The sequence below is a fragment of the Bufo gargarizans genome, chromosome 6 (genome assembly GCF_014858855.1).
Source record: "Bufo gargarizans isolate SCDJY-AF-19 chromosome 6, ASM1485885v1, whole genome shotgun sequence".
NCBI classification, from domain to species: Eukaryota; Metazoa; Chordata; class Amphibia; order Anura; family Bufonidae; genus Bufo; species Bufo gargarizans.
Genome location: NC_058085.1, coordinates 23,783,692 through 23,799,512, shown reverse-complemented (window position 1 = coordinate 23,799,512; position 15,821 = coordinate 23,783,692). Strand labels below are relative to the sequence as shown.

General features: G+C 40.3%; 1 protein-coding gene across 1 annotated transcript in view; it reads left to right on the top strand.

Annotated features, from left to right (window-relative positions):
- Nucleotides 1-15,821, top strand: part of LOC122940412 (zinc finger protein 260-like) — a 127,413-nt gene that overhangs the window by 27,645 nt on the left and 83,947 nt on the right. The window contains exon 5 of the mRNA XM_044297082.1: nucleotides 877-2,120. Coding sequence (XP_044153017.1) covers nucleotides 877-2,120 — 1,244 coding nt within the window. The remainder of the gene's footprint in view (nucleotides 1-876; nucleotides 2,121-15,821) is intronic.

The following is a 15,821-nucleotide window of genomic DNA, read 5'->3' as shown; positions in this document are numbered from 1 at the left end:
TTAAGGGGTTAACATTATTAATTATTACTGATGGGGACCACCCTGAGGAACATTAATACTAACTGGGGCCACTATGGGGGACATTATGTATACTGCAGGGGTTAGTAATTAAATAAAGAAAATAAAAATAATCTATCAAATAATGGCCATTAAAAATGCAAAGAAGAAGAATGCAAAATGTCCGGATGACCAAGAAAGGGATGCAAAAAATGGTTGTGTGTACGTTTTTTATGGCTTTTTTTCACATGTGAATGTAGCCTTAAGAGGTCATACAAAAAAGTCTCACCAATGAACACCATATATTTGCCTGCTGCTGGGAAGAGCATGATGTGCTCGGAATTACTTTTTTTTACTTTATTCACAGTACAGAAGCTTCACTGATGTAAAGGGGACACTAAGGGACAGCACTACTGCAGGGGGTGCACAAAGGGGGCATAACTACTGTGTGGACACATCAAGGGGACATTCTGAGTGAGGGCACTTAGAAGCATCAGTACTGTGAAGAGGGCACTAAGGGGGAATTTCACTGTGAAAGGGACACTGAGGGGAGATAACTATTGTGTGGGGCACTAATAGGGGATTTGTCGCCTCTTGTCCAGTGCTAGAAAATGTTTTATTTATATATCTTTTAAATAACTGATTGGGTGGGGTTGCAGGGAAGTTGCTCAAGGTGGGAGCCAGCATTTTCTAGTTATGCCCCTCGGTCTACTATTAGATTGTGGTCTGTTTGGCCACCACTGTTTTAGTCAATTGATACTTGAATTTTGTGCTATGCCTTGCAATTTCTGTGAATTTTTTTTAATTGGAAAAGTTATGAAATTTCAATACAATGTTAATGTTATTCATCAATAATAAAATGTATTTTATTCTTGGCAGATGACTATACCAGGAACGTAGAGAAACATCTGGTATCTTCAGATTTTGAATTAGATGATTGTGGTATCACACGAGATACATTTGAAGAGCATGCCAATGTCCAAGATATACCCTCGTCCAATCACAGCAACAATGCATCATTTGATTCTTTTAAACAGGTCCGATCTTCTGATTCATCACAGACTGTAACACAGAATAAAAGTCACAGAAGAGGTGCTAAACCTCAAACAGCTCACGTAAGAGGGAAGCGATTTTTATGTTCAGAATGGGGTAAAGGTTTTAAACATAAATCAGCTCTTGTTATACATCAGAGAAATCACTCAGGAAAGAAGCCATTTTCATGTTCAGAATGTGAGAAATGTTTTCACAATAAATCAGACCTTGTTATACATCAGAGAAATCACACAGGAGAGAAGCCATTTTCATGTTCAGAATGTGGGAAATGTTTTCACAATAAATCAGTTCTCTATAAACATCAGAGAATTCACACAGGGGAAAAGCCATTTTCATGTTCAGAGTGTGGAAAATGTTTTAACCGTAAATCAAATCTTGATACACATCAGAGAATTCACACAGGGGAGAAGCCATTTTCATGTTCAGAATGTGGGACATTTTTTAAGCATAAATCGGCTCTTGTTAGACATCAGAGAAATCACACAGGAGAGAGGCCATTTTCATGTTCAGAATGTGGGAAATGTTTTAACCGTAAATTAGGTCTTGTTATGCATCAGAGAAATCACACAGGAGAGAAGCCATTTGCATGTTCAGAATGTGGGAAATGTTTTAACCGTAAATCAGATCTTGATGCACATCAGAAAATTCACACAGGGGAGAAGCCATTTTCATGTTTAGAATGTGGAAAATGTTTTCACAATAAATCAGATATTGTTAGACATCAGAGAATTCACACAGGGGAGAAGCCATTTTCATGTTCAGAATGTGGAAAATGTTTTAATCAGAAATCGGCTCTTGTTGTACATCAGAGAAATCACACAGGAGAGAAGCCATTTTCATGTTCAGAATGTGGGAAATGTTTTAAGATGAAATCAGAACTTGTTATACATCAGAGAAATCACACAGGAGAGAAGCCATTTTCATGTTCAGAATGTGGGAATTTTTTTAAGATGAAATCAGAACTTGTTAGACATTGGAAAATTCACACAGGGGAGAAGCCATTTTCATGTTCAGAATGTGATAAGTGTTATAACCATAAATCATCTCTTCTTAAACATCAAAAAATCCACATATAAGAGAAGCCATCTTCATGCTTAGCCCGTTAGTGACCTCTCTTATGTGTTTTTAAAAATTACAGAAACTTCTCTGATACCTAAATTGTTATGGGATGTGGGATGTCTTCCAGTGCAATACATGATTTTTGTGTAGCAACCTAGAACTTTCTACGTGCGTTTACACTATTTTGTGAGTTACTTTTACAAACCACGTTACATCTATGTAATGTCCTCTCACCCCAGCAAGATAATACATGAGGAGTTTCACCTGAAATCACACCCTCCATGCCTTTTTATCTTCTGATTTCCCTTTCCTCCTCCCCTTCCCCCAGAACTGATTTTCCTCCCATTTGTTATTGGTTCTAATTTCTTGTCATGCAATTCTGTTTTGCTATTCTGTATTTCACTGATTCCTGAAACTGTATTTTTGCACTACATTGTAATTAGGCTTTGTAACTATGTTATGTAATTACTTTCCATATTGCCCTGTATGTTGGCATTTGTGTTATAGCAAATTTTTCATGAAAAATATTAATAAAAATAATTTTACAACATATATACTAACCTTTTATGTGGTACAGTGTCAAATGCTTTGGAGAAGTCCAGATATACGACATCCATTGATTCGCTTCTGTCAAGTCTAGAACTTACCTCCTCATAGAAACTGATTAAATTAGTTTGACATGACCGATCCCTCATGAAGCCATGCTGATATGGCGTTATTTGCTTTTTTTTTATTGAGGTACTCCAAGATAGCGTCTCTTAGAAAACCTTCAAACAATTTACCCACGACAGATGTAAAACTTGCCGGCCTGTAGTTTCTGGGCTCTGCTTTTGGACCCTTTTTGAATATTGGCACCACATTTGCTTTGTGCCAATCCTGTGGAACACCCCCTGTCAGTATAGAGTCCTTAAATATCAGAAATAAGGGTCTGGCTATGACATTACTTAATTCTCTTAGGATACGGTGCTGGGACCAGATGGCAATTTTCTTTTTTTTTCTAGTTTTTTTTAATAATTTTTATTGGTGTGCCATATTTGTTCATTTACATACAGTACAGACCAAAAGTTTGGACATCTCATGCAAAGAGTTGTCTTTATTTTCATGACTATGAAAATTGTAGATTCACACTGAAGGCATCAAAACTATGAATTAACACATGTGGAATTATATACATAACAAGAAAGTGTGAAACAACTGAAAATGTCATATTCTAGGTTCTTCAAAGTAGCCACCTTTTGCTTTGATTACTGCTTTGCACACACTTGGCATTCTCTTGATGAGCTTCAAGAGGTAGTCACCTGAAATGGTCTTCCAACAGTCTTGAAGGAGTTCCCAGAGATGCTTAGCACTTTTTGGCCCTTTTGCCTTCACTCTGCTCGATTTAGGTTCAGGTCCGGTGGCTGTGGAGGCCAGGTCATCTGGCGCAGCACCCCATCACTCTCCTTCATGGTCAAATAGCCCTTACACAGCCTGGAGGTGTGTTTGGGGTCATTGTCCTGTTGAAAAATAAATGATGGTCCAACTAAACGCAAACCGGATGGAATAGCATGCCGCTGCAAGATGCTGTGGTAGCCATGCTGGTTCAGTATGCCTTCAATTTTTAATAAATCCCTAACAGTGTCACCAGCAAAGCACCCCCACACCATCACACCTCCTCCTCCATGCTTAACGGTGGGAACCAGGCATGTAGAGTCCATCCGTTCACCTTTTCTGCGTCGCACAAAGACACGGTGGTTGGAACCAAAGATCTCAAATTTGGACTCATCAGACCAAAGCACAGATTTCCACTGGTCTAATGTCCATTCCTTGTGTTCTTTAGCCCAAACAAGTCTCTTCTGCTTGTTGCCTGTCCTTAGCAGTGGTTTCCTAGCAGATATTCTACCATGAAGGCCTGATTCACACAGCCTCCTCTTAACAGTTGTTCTAGAGATGTGTCTGCTGCTAGAACTCTGTGTGGCATTGACCTGGTCTCTAATCTGAGCTGCTGTTAACCTGCGATCAGGGGTGGGATTCAAATTTTTAACAACAGGTTCCCTACTCAGCGGTGGATACGCAGCGCGTCACGAGTCATGACACATATTTACATACACCATATATATGCAACACAGTCACGACATATTTACATACACCATATATACACTACACACAAATACACTATATATACACTACACACATACCACTCAACTTTTAAAAAGCCTTAGGCCCCCTCTTTGTTATTACTGTAATGGCCCCCTCTTTATTATTATTATAATGGCCCACTCTTTATTATTAATATAATGACCCCCTCTTTTTTATTAATATAATGGCCCCCTCTTTGTTATTACTGTAACGGCCCCCTCTTTGTTATTACTGTAACGGCCCCCTCTTTATTATTATTATAATGGCCCACTCTTTATTTTTAATGTAATGGCCCCCACTTTATTATTAATATAATGGCCCCCTCTTTTTTATTAATATAATGGCCCCCTCTTTATTATTAATATAATGGCCCCCTCTTTATTATTAATATAATGGCCCCCACTTTAATAACAAAGAGGGGGCCATTACATTAATAATAAAGAGGGGCCATTACATTAATAATAAAGAGGGGGCCATTACATTAATAATAAAGAGGGGGTCATTATATTAATAATAAAGAGGGGGCCATTACATAGTGGAGTACCGCTTAAAAAAGCTGCTCTTACTCTGTGGGCAAAATAGATGTGTTTCCCTGTGTGTGGCCACCTTAAATATTGTCATCAACCCCATCCATAACTCTTGTTTGGCTAAAAGAATCTAAACATTGGGTCAGGATGAGGGGAAGGTGGAGTAGGCACCTGCTTAGGAGAAATAATTAATACTTACCTCTCTCTCCTTCACAGCTTGTGGCATCCTGGTACAGGCGGTCACCAATGCCTCGCTCACTGTGCCTTCCCGCGCCGCGTCATCGCGTCATCTCGCGAGATCCGCCGCAGGAGGTCACAGTGAGGTACGTGACTAAGTCCTGCGTCGCACCTCAACTGAAGCCGCTCCCCCGGCCCCTCCTCACTTCGCCTGCACAGTGCGCGTCACACAGGGGCCGACAGGGCCTCTCCTCTCGGCTTCCGCTCCGCCCCCACCCCTATAGCTACGCCACTGGTGCAGGCGCAGCTGCAGGACCGGGTCGGGATCCCTGCTTCTCACCGGTCCTGCGAACCGCCTGTAATTTTAACAAACGGTTCGGCAGAACCGGAGAGAACCGGCTGGATCCCATGCCTGCCTGCGATTTCTGAGGCTGGTGACTCGGATGAACTTATCCTCCGCAGCAGAGGTGACTCTTGGTCTTCCTTTCCTGGGGCGGTCTGCATGTGAGCCAGTGTCTTTGTAGCGCTTTATGGTTTTTGTGACTGCACTTGGGGACACTTTCAAAGTTTTCCCAATTTTTCGGACTGACTGACCTTCATTTCTTAAAGTAATGATGGCCACTCGTTTTTCTTTACTTAGCTGCTTTTTTCTTGCCATAATACAAATTCTAACAGTCTATTCAGTAGGACTATCAGCTGTGTATCCACCTGACTTCTCCACAATGCAACTGATGGTCCCAACCTCATTTATAAGGCAGGAAATACCACTTATTAAACCTGACAGGGCACACCTGTGAAGTGAAAACCATTTCTGGTGACTACCTCTTGAAGCTCATCAAGAGAATGCCAAGAGTGTCCAAAGCAGTAATCAAAGCAAAAGGTGGCTACTTTGAAGAACCTAGAATATGACATATTTTCAGTTGTTTCACACTTTTTTGTTATGTATATAATTCCACAAGTGTTAATTCATAGTTTTGATGCCTTCAGTGTGAATCTACAATTTTCATAGTCATGAAAATAAAGAAAACTCTTCGAACGAGAAGGTGTGTCCAAACTTTTGGTCTGTACTGTGTGTGTATATATATATATATATATATATATATAAAGCACACTGATGTACCAGCCCTGAAAAGGGCTTTTTGGGGTGCTGTCAGGACGCTGTCCTTACAGCAGATGGGTCTGTGGACACAGAACACTGCCCTAGCTAACGCTTTCCCTATTGAATCAGCAGCAGCACTGTCCCTCCTCTCACTGAGAATGCAGCTTCCGAATGAATCTAAAATGGATGCTGTCCAGGAGGTTTGAGGGAGGGTCTGCTGCTGATTGGCTGGAATGTGTCTGCTGACTGTGAGGTACAGGGTCAAAGTTTACTCAATGATGATGTATAGGGGGCGGACCGAACATCGCATATGTTCGCCTGCAGCGGAGAACGCGAACGAACTGTTCGCCGGCGAATAGTTCGGGACATCACTACTCCTCACACATCACTAATTCCAGTTCCCCAGTTTTATTAGTCAGGCTTCTGGCATTAGAACACATACAATCAAGAGGTTTATATATATTTTCTTACCCTAGACCTTTCCTTCTGAACTATTCTACTCCCTCTTTCCATTCCGCCGCCAGTTCTGTTACCTTGCCCCAGGTCTCTATCTGCACTTCTCTATCTTCCCCTCCTATAACGTAATTACCCCCCCCCAGTCCCTAGTTTAAAAACTCCTCCAACCTTCTAGCCATCCTCCCCCAAAACAGCTGCCCCTTTTCCATTGAGGTGCAGCCCCTCCCTACAATAGAGCCTGTAGACAGAGAAGTCGGCCCAGTTCTCCAGGAACCCAAACCCCTCCTTCCTACACCAGTTCTTGAGCCACTTGTTAACCTCCCTAATCTCCCGCTGCCTTTCTTGTGTGGCTCGTGGTACAGGTAGTATTTTGGAAAATACTGCGTTTAAGGTCCTTGTCCTAAGCTTGTGTGACCTAAATCCCTAAGATTATTTTTAAGGACGCTCCACCTACCTCTAACTGAGCATGGGACAGCGAGAGGGGCTAGCACTGATAAGAGTAAGCTTGTCTGCGTGACACATTGTAAATCTATGGGAGTAGTGCATCTTTAACCCCTTAAGGACCGAGGACGTACCGGTACGCCCTATTTCCCGAGTCCTTAAGGACCGAGGACGTACCGGTACGTCCTGACTTAAAATCTGCATTCCGGCGCCGCGGGGGTTAATCGGAACGGGACGCCGGCTGAAATCATTCAGCCGGCATCCCGTAACAACGCAGGGGGGGGTCATTTGACCCCCCCGTGTCGGCGATCGCAGCAAACCGCAGGTCAATTCAGACCTGCGGTTTGCTGCGCTTTTTGCAGTTTCTGATCCCCGCGGTCCCTGACCGCGGGGATCAGAAACTTCAGAGTGCCTAAAATCAATATTGCGCACCCCCCCTGCACCCCTGCATGATTTGATGGCGGCGGGTGGTGCAGGGGGGGTGTCGCAGGCGGTGGGGGCGTTGCGGGAGGCGGGCGGTGCGGCAGGCGGGATCGCGATCCCCCGCCCGCCTCCCATTGCATAATCGTTGGCGTCTAGTGGGTTATACCAGGGTGCCAGCACATTGCTGGCACCCTGGTATAAACGGCTGACATCGGTGATGCGATGTCAGCCGTTTAACCCTTTCCATGCAGCGGTCCGTACGGACCGCTGTATGGAAAAGGTTAACAGCGCAAGGAGCTCCCTCCCTCTCCGATCGGGGGGCTGCTGTGCCTTTGCAGCCCCCCGATGGGAGAGGGAGAGAGCCCCCCGAAGCCCCGTCCTCACCCTTCCCCGTCTGCGAAGTTGTGACAGACGGGAAAGGTTCCCATGGCAACAGGACGCCTGCTCAGGCGTCCTGCTGTCCATGGTGCTGAACAGATCTGTGCTGAAAGCATAGATCTGTTCAGTGTAAGTAAAATACAGTGCAGAAACCTATATAGGTTCTGTACTGTATTTTACAGACATCAGACCCACTGGATCTTCAAGAACCAAGTGGGTCTGGGTCCAATTTTTTTTAAAAAAAGTGAAAAAAGTTAAGATAAAATAAAAAAACATTTATCACTGAATAAAAATAAAAATAAAAAAATACACTACACATATTAGGTATCGCCGCATCCGTAACGACCTGATCTATAAAACGGTCATGTTACTTTCCCCGCACGGTGAACGCCATAAAAATAAAAAAATAAAAACTATGAGAAAATTGAAATTTTGCCCACCTTACTTCCCAAAAAAGGTAATAAAAGTGATCAAAAAAGTCGCATGTACGCCAAAATAGTACCAATAAAACCGTCATCTCATCCCGCAAAAAATGAGACCCTACTCAAGATAATCGCCCAAAAACTGAAAAAACTATGGCTCTTAGACTATGGAAACACTAAAACATGATTTTTTTTGTTTCAAAAATAAAATAATTGTGTAAAACTTTTATAAATAAAAATAAAGTATACATATTAGGTATCGCCGCGTCCGTATCGACCGGCTCTATAAAATTATCACATGACCTAACCCCTCAGGTGACCACCGTAAAAAAAAAGAAAAAAAAAATGTAAAAAAAGCAATTTTTTGCCATCTTACGTCACAAAAAGTGTAATAGCAAGCGATCAAAAAGTCATATGCACCCCAAAATAGTGCCAATCAAACAGTCATCTCATCCCGCAAAAAATTAGACCCTACTCAAGATAATCGCCCAAAAACTGTAAAAACTATGGCTCTTAGACTATGGAGACACTAAACAATTTTTGGGTTTTAAAAATGAAGTTATTGTATAAAACTTACATAAATAAAAAAAATTGTATACATATTAGGTATCGCCGCGTCCGTGACAACCTGCTCTATAAAATTACCACATGATCTAACCTGTCAGATGAATGTTGTAAATAACAAAAAAAAAAAACGTGCCAAAAAAGCTATTTCTTGTTACCTTGCCGCACAAAAAGTGTAATATAGAGCAACCAAAAATCATATGTACCCTAAACTAGTACCAACAATACTGCCACCCTATTCCGTACTTTCTAAAATGGGGTCACTTTTTTGGAGTTTCTACTCTAGGGGTGCATCAGGGGGGCTTCAAATGGGACATGGTGTCAAAAAAACTGTCCAGCAAAATCTGCCTTCCAAAAACCGTATGGCATTCCTTTCCTTCTGCGCCCTGCCGTGTGCCCGTACAGCAGTTTACGACCACATATGGGGTGTTTCTGTAAACTACAGAATCAGGGCCATAAATAATGAGTTTTGTTTGGCTGTTAACCCTTGCTTTGTAACTGGAAAAAAAATATTAAAATGGAAAATCTGCCAAAAAAGTGAAATTTTGAAATTGTATCTCTATTTTCCATTAAATCTTGTGCAACACCTAAAGGGTTGACAAAGTTTGTAAAATCAGTTTTGAATACCTTGAGGGGTGTAGTTTCTTAGATGGGGTCACTTTTTTGGAGTTTCTACTCTAGGGGTGCATCAGGGGGGCTTCAAATGGGACATGGTGTCAAAAAAACTGTCCAGCAAAATCTGGCTTCCAAAAACCATACGGCGCACCTTTCACTCTACGCCCCGCTGTGTGGCCATACAGTAGTTTACGGCCACATTTGGGGTGTTTCTGTAAACAGCAGAGTCAGGGCAATAAAGATACAGTCTTGTTTGGCTGTTAACCCTTGCTTTGTTAGTGGAAAAAATGGGTTAAAATTGAAAATTAGGCAAAAAAATGAAATTCTCAAATTTCATCCCAATTTGCCAATAACTCTTGTGCAACACCTAAAGGGTTAACGAAGTTTGTAAAATCAGTTTTGAATACCTTGAGGGGTGTAGTTTCTTAGATGGGGTCACTTTATGGAGTTTCTACTCTAGGGGTGCATCAGGGGGCTTCAAATGGGACATGGTGTCAAAAAAACTGTCCAGCAAAATCTGGCTTCCAAAAACCATACGGCGCACCTTTCACTCTACGCCCCGCTGTGTGGCCGTACAGTAGTTTACGGACACATATTGGGTGTTTCTGTAAATAGCAGAGTCAGGGCAATAAAGATACAGTATTGTTTGGCTGTTAACCCTTGCTTTGTTAGTGGAAAAAATGGGTTAAAATGGAAAATTAGGCAAAAAAATGAAATTCTCAAATTTCATCCCAATTTGCCAATAACTCTTGTGCAACACCTAAAGGGTTAACAGAGTTTGTAAAATCAGTTTTGAATACCTTAAGGGGTGTAGTTTATAGAATGGGGTCATTTTTGGGCGGTTTCTATTATGTAAGCCTCGCAAAGTGACTTCAGAGCTGTAGTGGTCCCTAAAAATTGGGTTTTTGTAAATTTCTGAAAAACTTCAAGATTTGCTTCTAAACTTCTAAGCCTTGTAACATCCCCAAAAAATAAAATATCATTCCCAAAATAATTCAAACATGAAGTAGACATATGGGGAATGTTAAGTCATCACAATTTTTGGGGGTATTACTATGTATTACAGAAGTAGAGAAACTGAAACTTTTAAATTTGCTAATTTTTCCAAATTTTTGGTAAATTAGGTATTTTATTATGCAAAAAAATTAATTTTTTTGACTTTATTTTACCAGTGTCATGAAGTACAATATGTGACGAAAAAACAATCTCAGAATGGCCTGGATAAGTCAAAGTGTTTTAAAGTTATCAGCACTTAAAGTGACACTGGTCAGATTTGCAAAAAATGGCCTGGTCCTTAAGGTGAAAATGAGCCCGGTCCTTAAGGGGTTAAGCCATACCTGGTGAAGCACAAAACCAGGGCCTGATATAATAGGATAATAATCTGTCTATTCCAGTCCCGGTCTGTTCTACCCCTATAAGTATTTGTAACATTAAAAAAACTGTCAGCTCTGGTCTTACTGGGCACATTTCATCAGTAATGTGCAAGTTCTCCCAAAAAGTGACCCAGGCTAGGATTGCCTCATTTCATAGAAGCCATTACTTATCTTCCTAATCTGAACACCCTGACCAAAATGTACCTGTAGATAAACCCAACAAGTGGGGTCCCCACCACCTCTGTATTTGTAGAAGTCATGTGGTTCACTCATCTCACATGAATTTACCAGTGGGAATCCTGGATTATTTTTTATTGTATGTCCCACCAGCTCTGGATTGTTTAGTTTTATAATTGAAGATGACATGATATAAAATATATTCATTGGATATGTCACATTTGTGACCATTTTGAGTTAAGAAATTTGAGTGTTAACCCTTGCTACATCTGTACTTCTAGAAGTAATGACGATAGCTCGGAGGGGGGGGGGGGGGGTAGTGATCCTTTACTGTTCTTAGGGATGGTTTTGGACGCTGCCCCTTAATATATTCTGTCGGTGATTGCTTGTTTTGTGCACATAGTGGTTTCTACCTTGCCAGGCAGGGTCGTTATGCCGCACAAGCATAATTTGCCACATTTCATTTGAATGCCCCAGTTATAAAGAAAATTGCAAAATAAAAATAAAATGTCAAAGTATCAAAATCTATCATAAAATACAAGTGAGAAAAAAATTAAATACAAGTGAGAGAAAAAAAGAAAAACAGTCCACACCTGCCAAAACCGTCAACATAGTCGGCGTTTTCACATGAAACTAAAAAACTATTAAAATGACCAAAACCGAGAACCAATTTTAACCATTTATTTTGGTGTCAATTTGCATATTTAAAGAATAAGCAAATAAAACTAAAAAAGATTTAAAAAAAAATCTCCAGAAACATATTAATAAAGAACCCCTATGTGACATGTAAAAACAATAGCAAAAATTTGGTGGGCTGCACAAGAAGTAAAACTGATGCTTGGACCATTAAACCGCCCCATGCTTTAAATGACTATAATGCGTATGTCATTAAAGGGGTTTTCCAGTAATGTGATCTCGATGGCCTGTTGTCAGGATAGGCCATAAGTATCAGATAGGTGGGGAGGGGTCTGACACCTGGCACCCCCACCAATCAGTTGGTCTACAGTAGGTCTGGCACCAGAACTCCACAGATCCATCCATTGTGCCTTCAGTTGAAGCAGCTCCGACATAACCGGATTCATCTACTACACCATGTTGGAAACGTTTTTGAAATTTATATCATTTTAAGGGTTAACAAAGTGATTTTTGTAAAGACTGTTGACCTGGGTAATAAAGCACAACTGCAGAGAACATCTGGGTCAGCAGTTTATAGAACGTCCTGCCTCATCATCCTGTCATATTCTATAGAAACATCCTGTTATATGTTCTATGCAAAGTATCGACTAACCTGCCTAGTTATAGCGATTATTATTATATAGCTTACCTCTTTATTTGTTACATAAGGCACCGTATATAAAGCCTGGACTCCTAGTATAATCGGACAGCTGCTTAGCAGAGCTTGACAACATTGTATCGTGTGTTATTTGGTTGTCTCACTGTCGGCAGGACATAAAGATTGCCTACCTTCTGATTCAGATGACTTTATTCTTCAATTGATAGATATTTAACATAAAACTAAGTGTCATGTTTGGAAAGACCTAGAAACTCACTGCCTCCCATGTGACTACAGCTGAGGATTATATCATCCAAGAATTCTACAAGATTACAACTTTAATGGACCACATATGTATCTGGTAGCTGACTTTTATCTGTTTACTCTCACTGTATCATCACCTGTATTTGCACAGCTGACCATTGTATATAATCTGTGTAGATAGTGTTATGTCTAGTGCGCCCTTAAGGGGTTGTCTCACTTCAGAAATGGCATTTATTATGTAGAGAAAGTTAATACAAAGCACTTACTAATGTATTATTATCCGTACTGCTTCCTTTGCTGGCTCCACTAATTTTTTCACCACATTATACATGTCTAGTTTCCATGGTTACGACCACCCTTCAATCCAGTTTGCACACTATAGGAAAAAGTGCTGGCCTATGTGCGTTCCTATTGTCCCGGCCAGTACTTTTTTATTTAGTGTGCAAGCACGGCCACCAATGCTGGACTGCAGGGTGGTCGTAACCATGGAAACAAGACATATATAATGTGATGGAAGAATGAGTCTAGCCACCGAAGGAAGCAATATGGACAATAACAATATATTAGTAAATGCTTTGTATTAACTTTCTCTACATGATAAATGTCATTTGCTGAAGTGAGACAACCCCCAAGGCAATTAACCTCTTAAGGACACATGACATACCGGTATCATTGAGCAGGCACCTTGGCTAGATGCATTATTGGTTGCTTAAGGGAGTACCACACTTCCATGGAGTACAAAATTTATATCCCAATTTAGCCACTGACAATCGGATAAAAAAAAAATAACTATGGTTCTCAGACTTGAGACTGTAAAAAATAAAATAATTTAAAAAAGTATACAAATCAGGTATCTCCGGGTCGGTAATAATCTCCTCTATAAAAATACCCCATGACCTAACCCCCCAGATTAACACTGTCCCAAAAAAACAAACAAAAAAAACGGTGCAAAAAAAGAATTTTTGTCACCTTACATAACAAAAAGTATAATAGCAAGCGATCAAAAAGTCATATAGCCCCCCAAATAGTGCCATTAAAACAGTCCCCTCATCCCGCAAAAATGAGCCCCTACATACGATAGTCGGCTAAAAAACAAACAAAAAAAATGACTCTTAGACTTTAGAGATACAAAAAGAATTTTTGCATCAAAAAAGGATAATATAGTCTAAAACCAAAATAATTGTAAACAAAGTAGACTTATTGGGTATCGCTGCGTCCATAAGAATCTCCTCTATAAAAATACCCCATGACATAACCCCCCAGACTAACACGGTCCAAATAAAGATTTAAAACGGTGCCAAAACAGCTATTTTTGGCACTTTTCCATAATAGATCTAAACATACACTACCAATTGCCATTACCCCCATTGGGGTCTATATCGCTATTATATGATATTATTGACACTATTCACATTTCTACTCCAGATTTTTTGATACATATACTTTATGGTATTTTTGTATTTTCACACTTTATCCTTATTATTCACATTTTACCCTTTTTACCACATTCTTTCACATCTCTTTACCTATTATTATTTATTTTTCATATTTTTACATATTTGATATCTAATGGACAACCAGAAACATTATGGACCATCATGAATAGTAATATAGGAGACTACCAGATTTTGTTCTAATATATGTGCCACAGGACAATATATGAATTCCACTCCTTTGTTTGCTAGTCCATGTCAAGTGTTACTAAACACCAAGAAATAACGTCTAAGACCACCCCCCCAACCACTAATTGGATCCAATTAGGACCATATATCTAGACCAAATGAAAAAGGGCTGCCCATTCCCACTGAAGAAGGAGCAGGACGCTCCAAAACGCGTATGTTTTTTTTTTTAGGCAGCCATACGCAAGTCAAGCTAGCTAGCACCAGAAGGATCCTAAAAACTACACAGCTCCGGAGCAAATTATCTCTTTGAAAACTTCAGCCGCTTTCCCGCCACCGTGTCCCTCGTGGAACGCCGACGAGAATTGAGCGGGAAAGCCAGTGAGTACAAGTGACGTCACCGGAAGTGACGAACACCTTCAGGAACCAATAGACAGAGCATTCAGCCCTGCAAGCGGGAACTACACACGTGGACGCCGCACGCCGATCGGGAGCCGCTCATCAGCCTACCTCGGGAGGGTAATGTACCTGCTCAACCAGCAGTATTTTTCATAATCTATGACTGTTGGACCACTCTCTAATAAGGAAATCGGAGGTAAATATGCTATATATCTGAGATATAAGTGACCATCACTGACACTGGACTATTGCTTAACTGAAGGTTATATCTGGGACTAAAATATATATCTACACCTCCCAAAGGAGATCTTCCTCCTCATCCAATTTTTTTCCTTTGGGATTATCATCGAATTTATTCTCTTTGGGACATGATCTGATTGGATACCTATATTTATTCTTAATAGGTCTATAAGACTTTGCTCATATTACTACCAAAGACTTCTTGTATCCAATTTTAAATTTTTTTATAACTATATAATTTCCATTTTTTTCCAATTTTATATGCAGTATTTTATATGCACTACTACTACTACATATGCTTGATTCTTCCTAGGAGTATCTAACTCAAGAGCTACCAGTTACATTTTATTGCACTGTTTATTGCAAATGTTATACTTTTTACTTATAATTGTCGCAATCAGCCATTTATAACAAATAATAAATATTCTGTTTCCATACACTACCTATGACCAGAGTGCCATCCCTCTATCTTATTCTATATTTCCTACTACAAGCGTTGGGTACGCTTTGTTTGGATTGAGCACCTTATTCCATTTTTTGGGCCGTAGTGAGCCGCCCCTCTACAATTGTCTCACTTTTCCATTTCAATCAGTTTTTTCCAGTAACAAAGCAAGGGTTAACACCCAAACAAAACTTAATATTTATTACCCTGATACTGCAGTTTACAGAAACGCCACATTTGTAGTCGTAAACTGCTGTATCACTAAAAGGCAGGGAGCAAAAGGAAAGGACCGACATGGTTTCTGGAAGGCCAATTTTAAATGGCCTTTTTTATTGACACCATGTCCCTTTCGAAGCCCCCCTGATGCACCCCTAGAGTAAAAAACTCCCTAAAAGTGACCCCATCTAAGAAACTACACTCCTTTAAAAACTGATTTTACAAACTTTATTAACCATTTAGGTGTTCCTCAACAGTTAATGGCAAATGGATACAATCTAAACAAGTAAGATTTGTTTGTTTAAAATCTTTCCCCTCTTTACAATGGCAGACCTGTGCAGGAATTGTTGTGCTTTTATTTCAGGTTCCACTCTTCAGAAGTTTGGATACTGTCTGATCTGTAGACAGCTCTCCATAATGCAGCAGGAAATTACCTTTTTGAAAAATGAGAAATTAACCACTAAACAAACTCAGGCTGAGAACATTGCA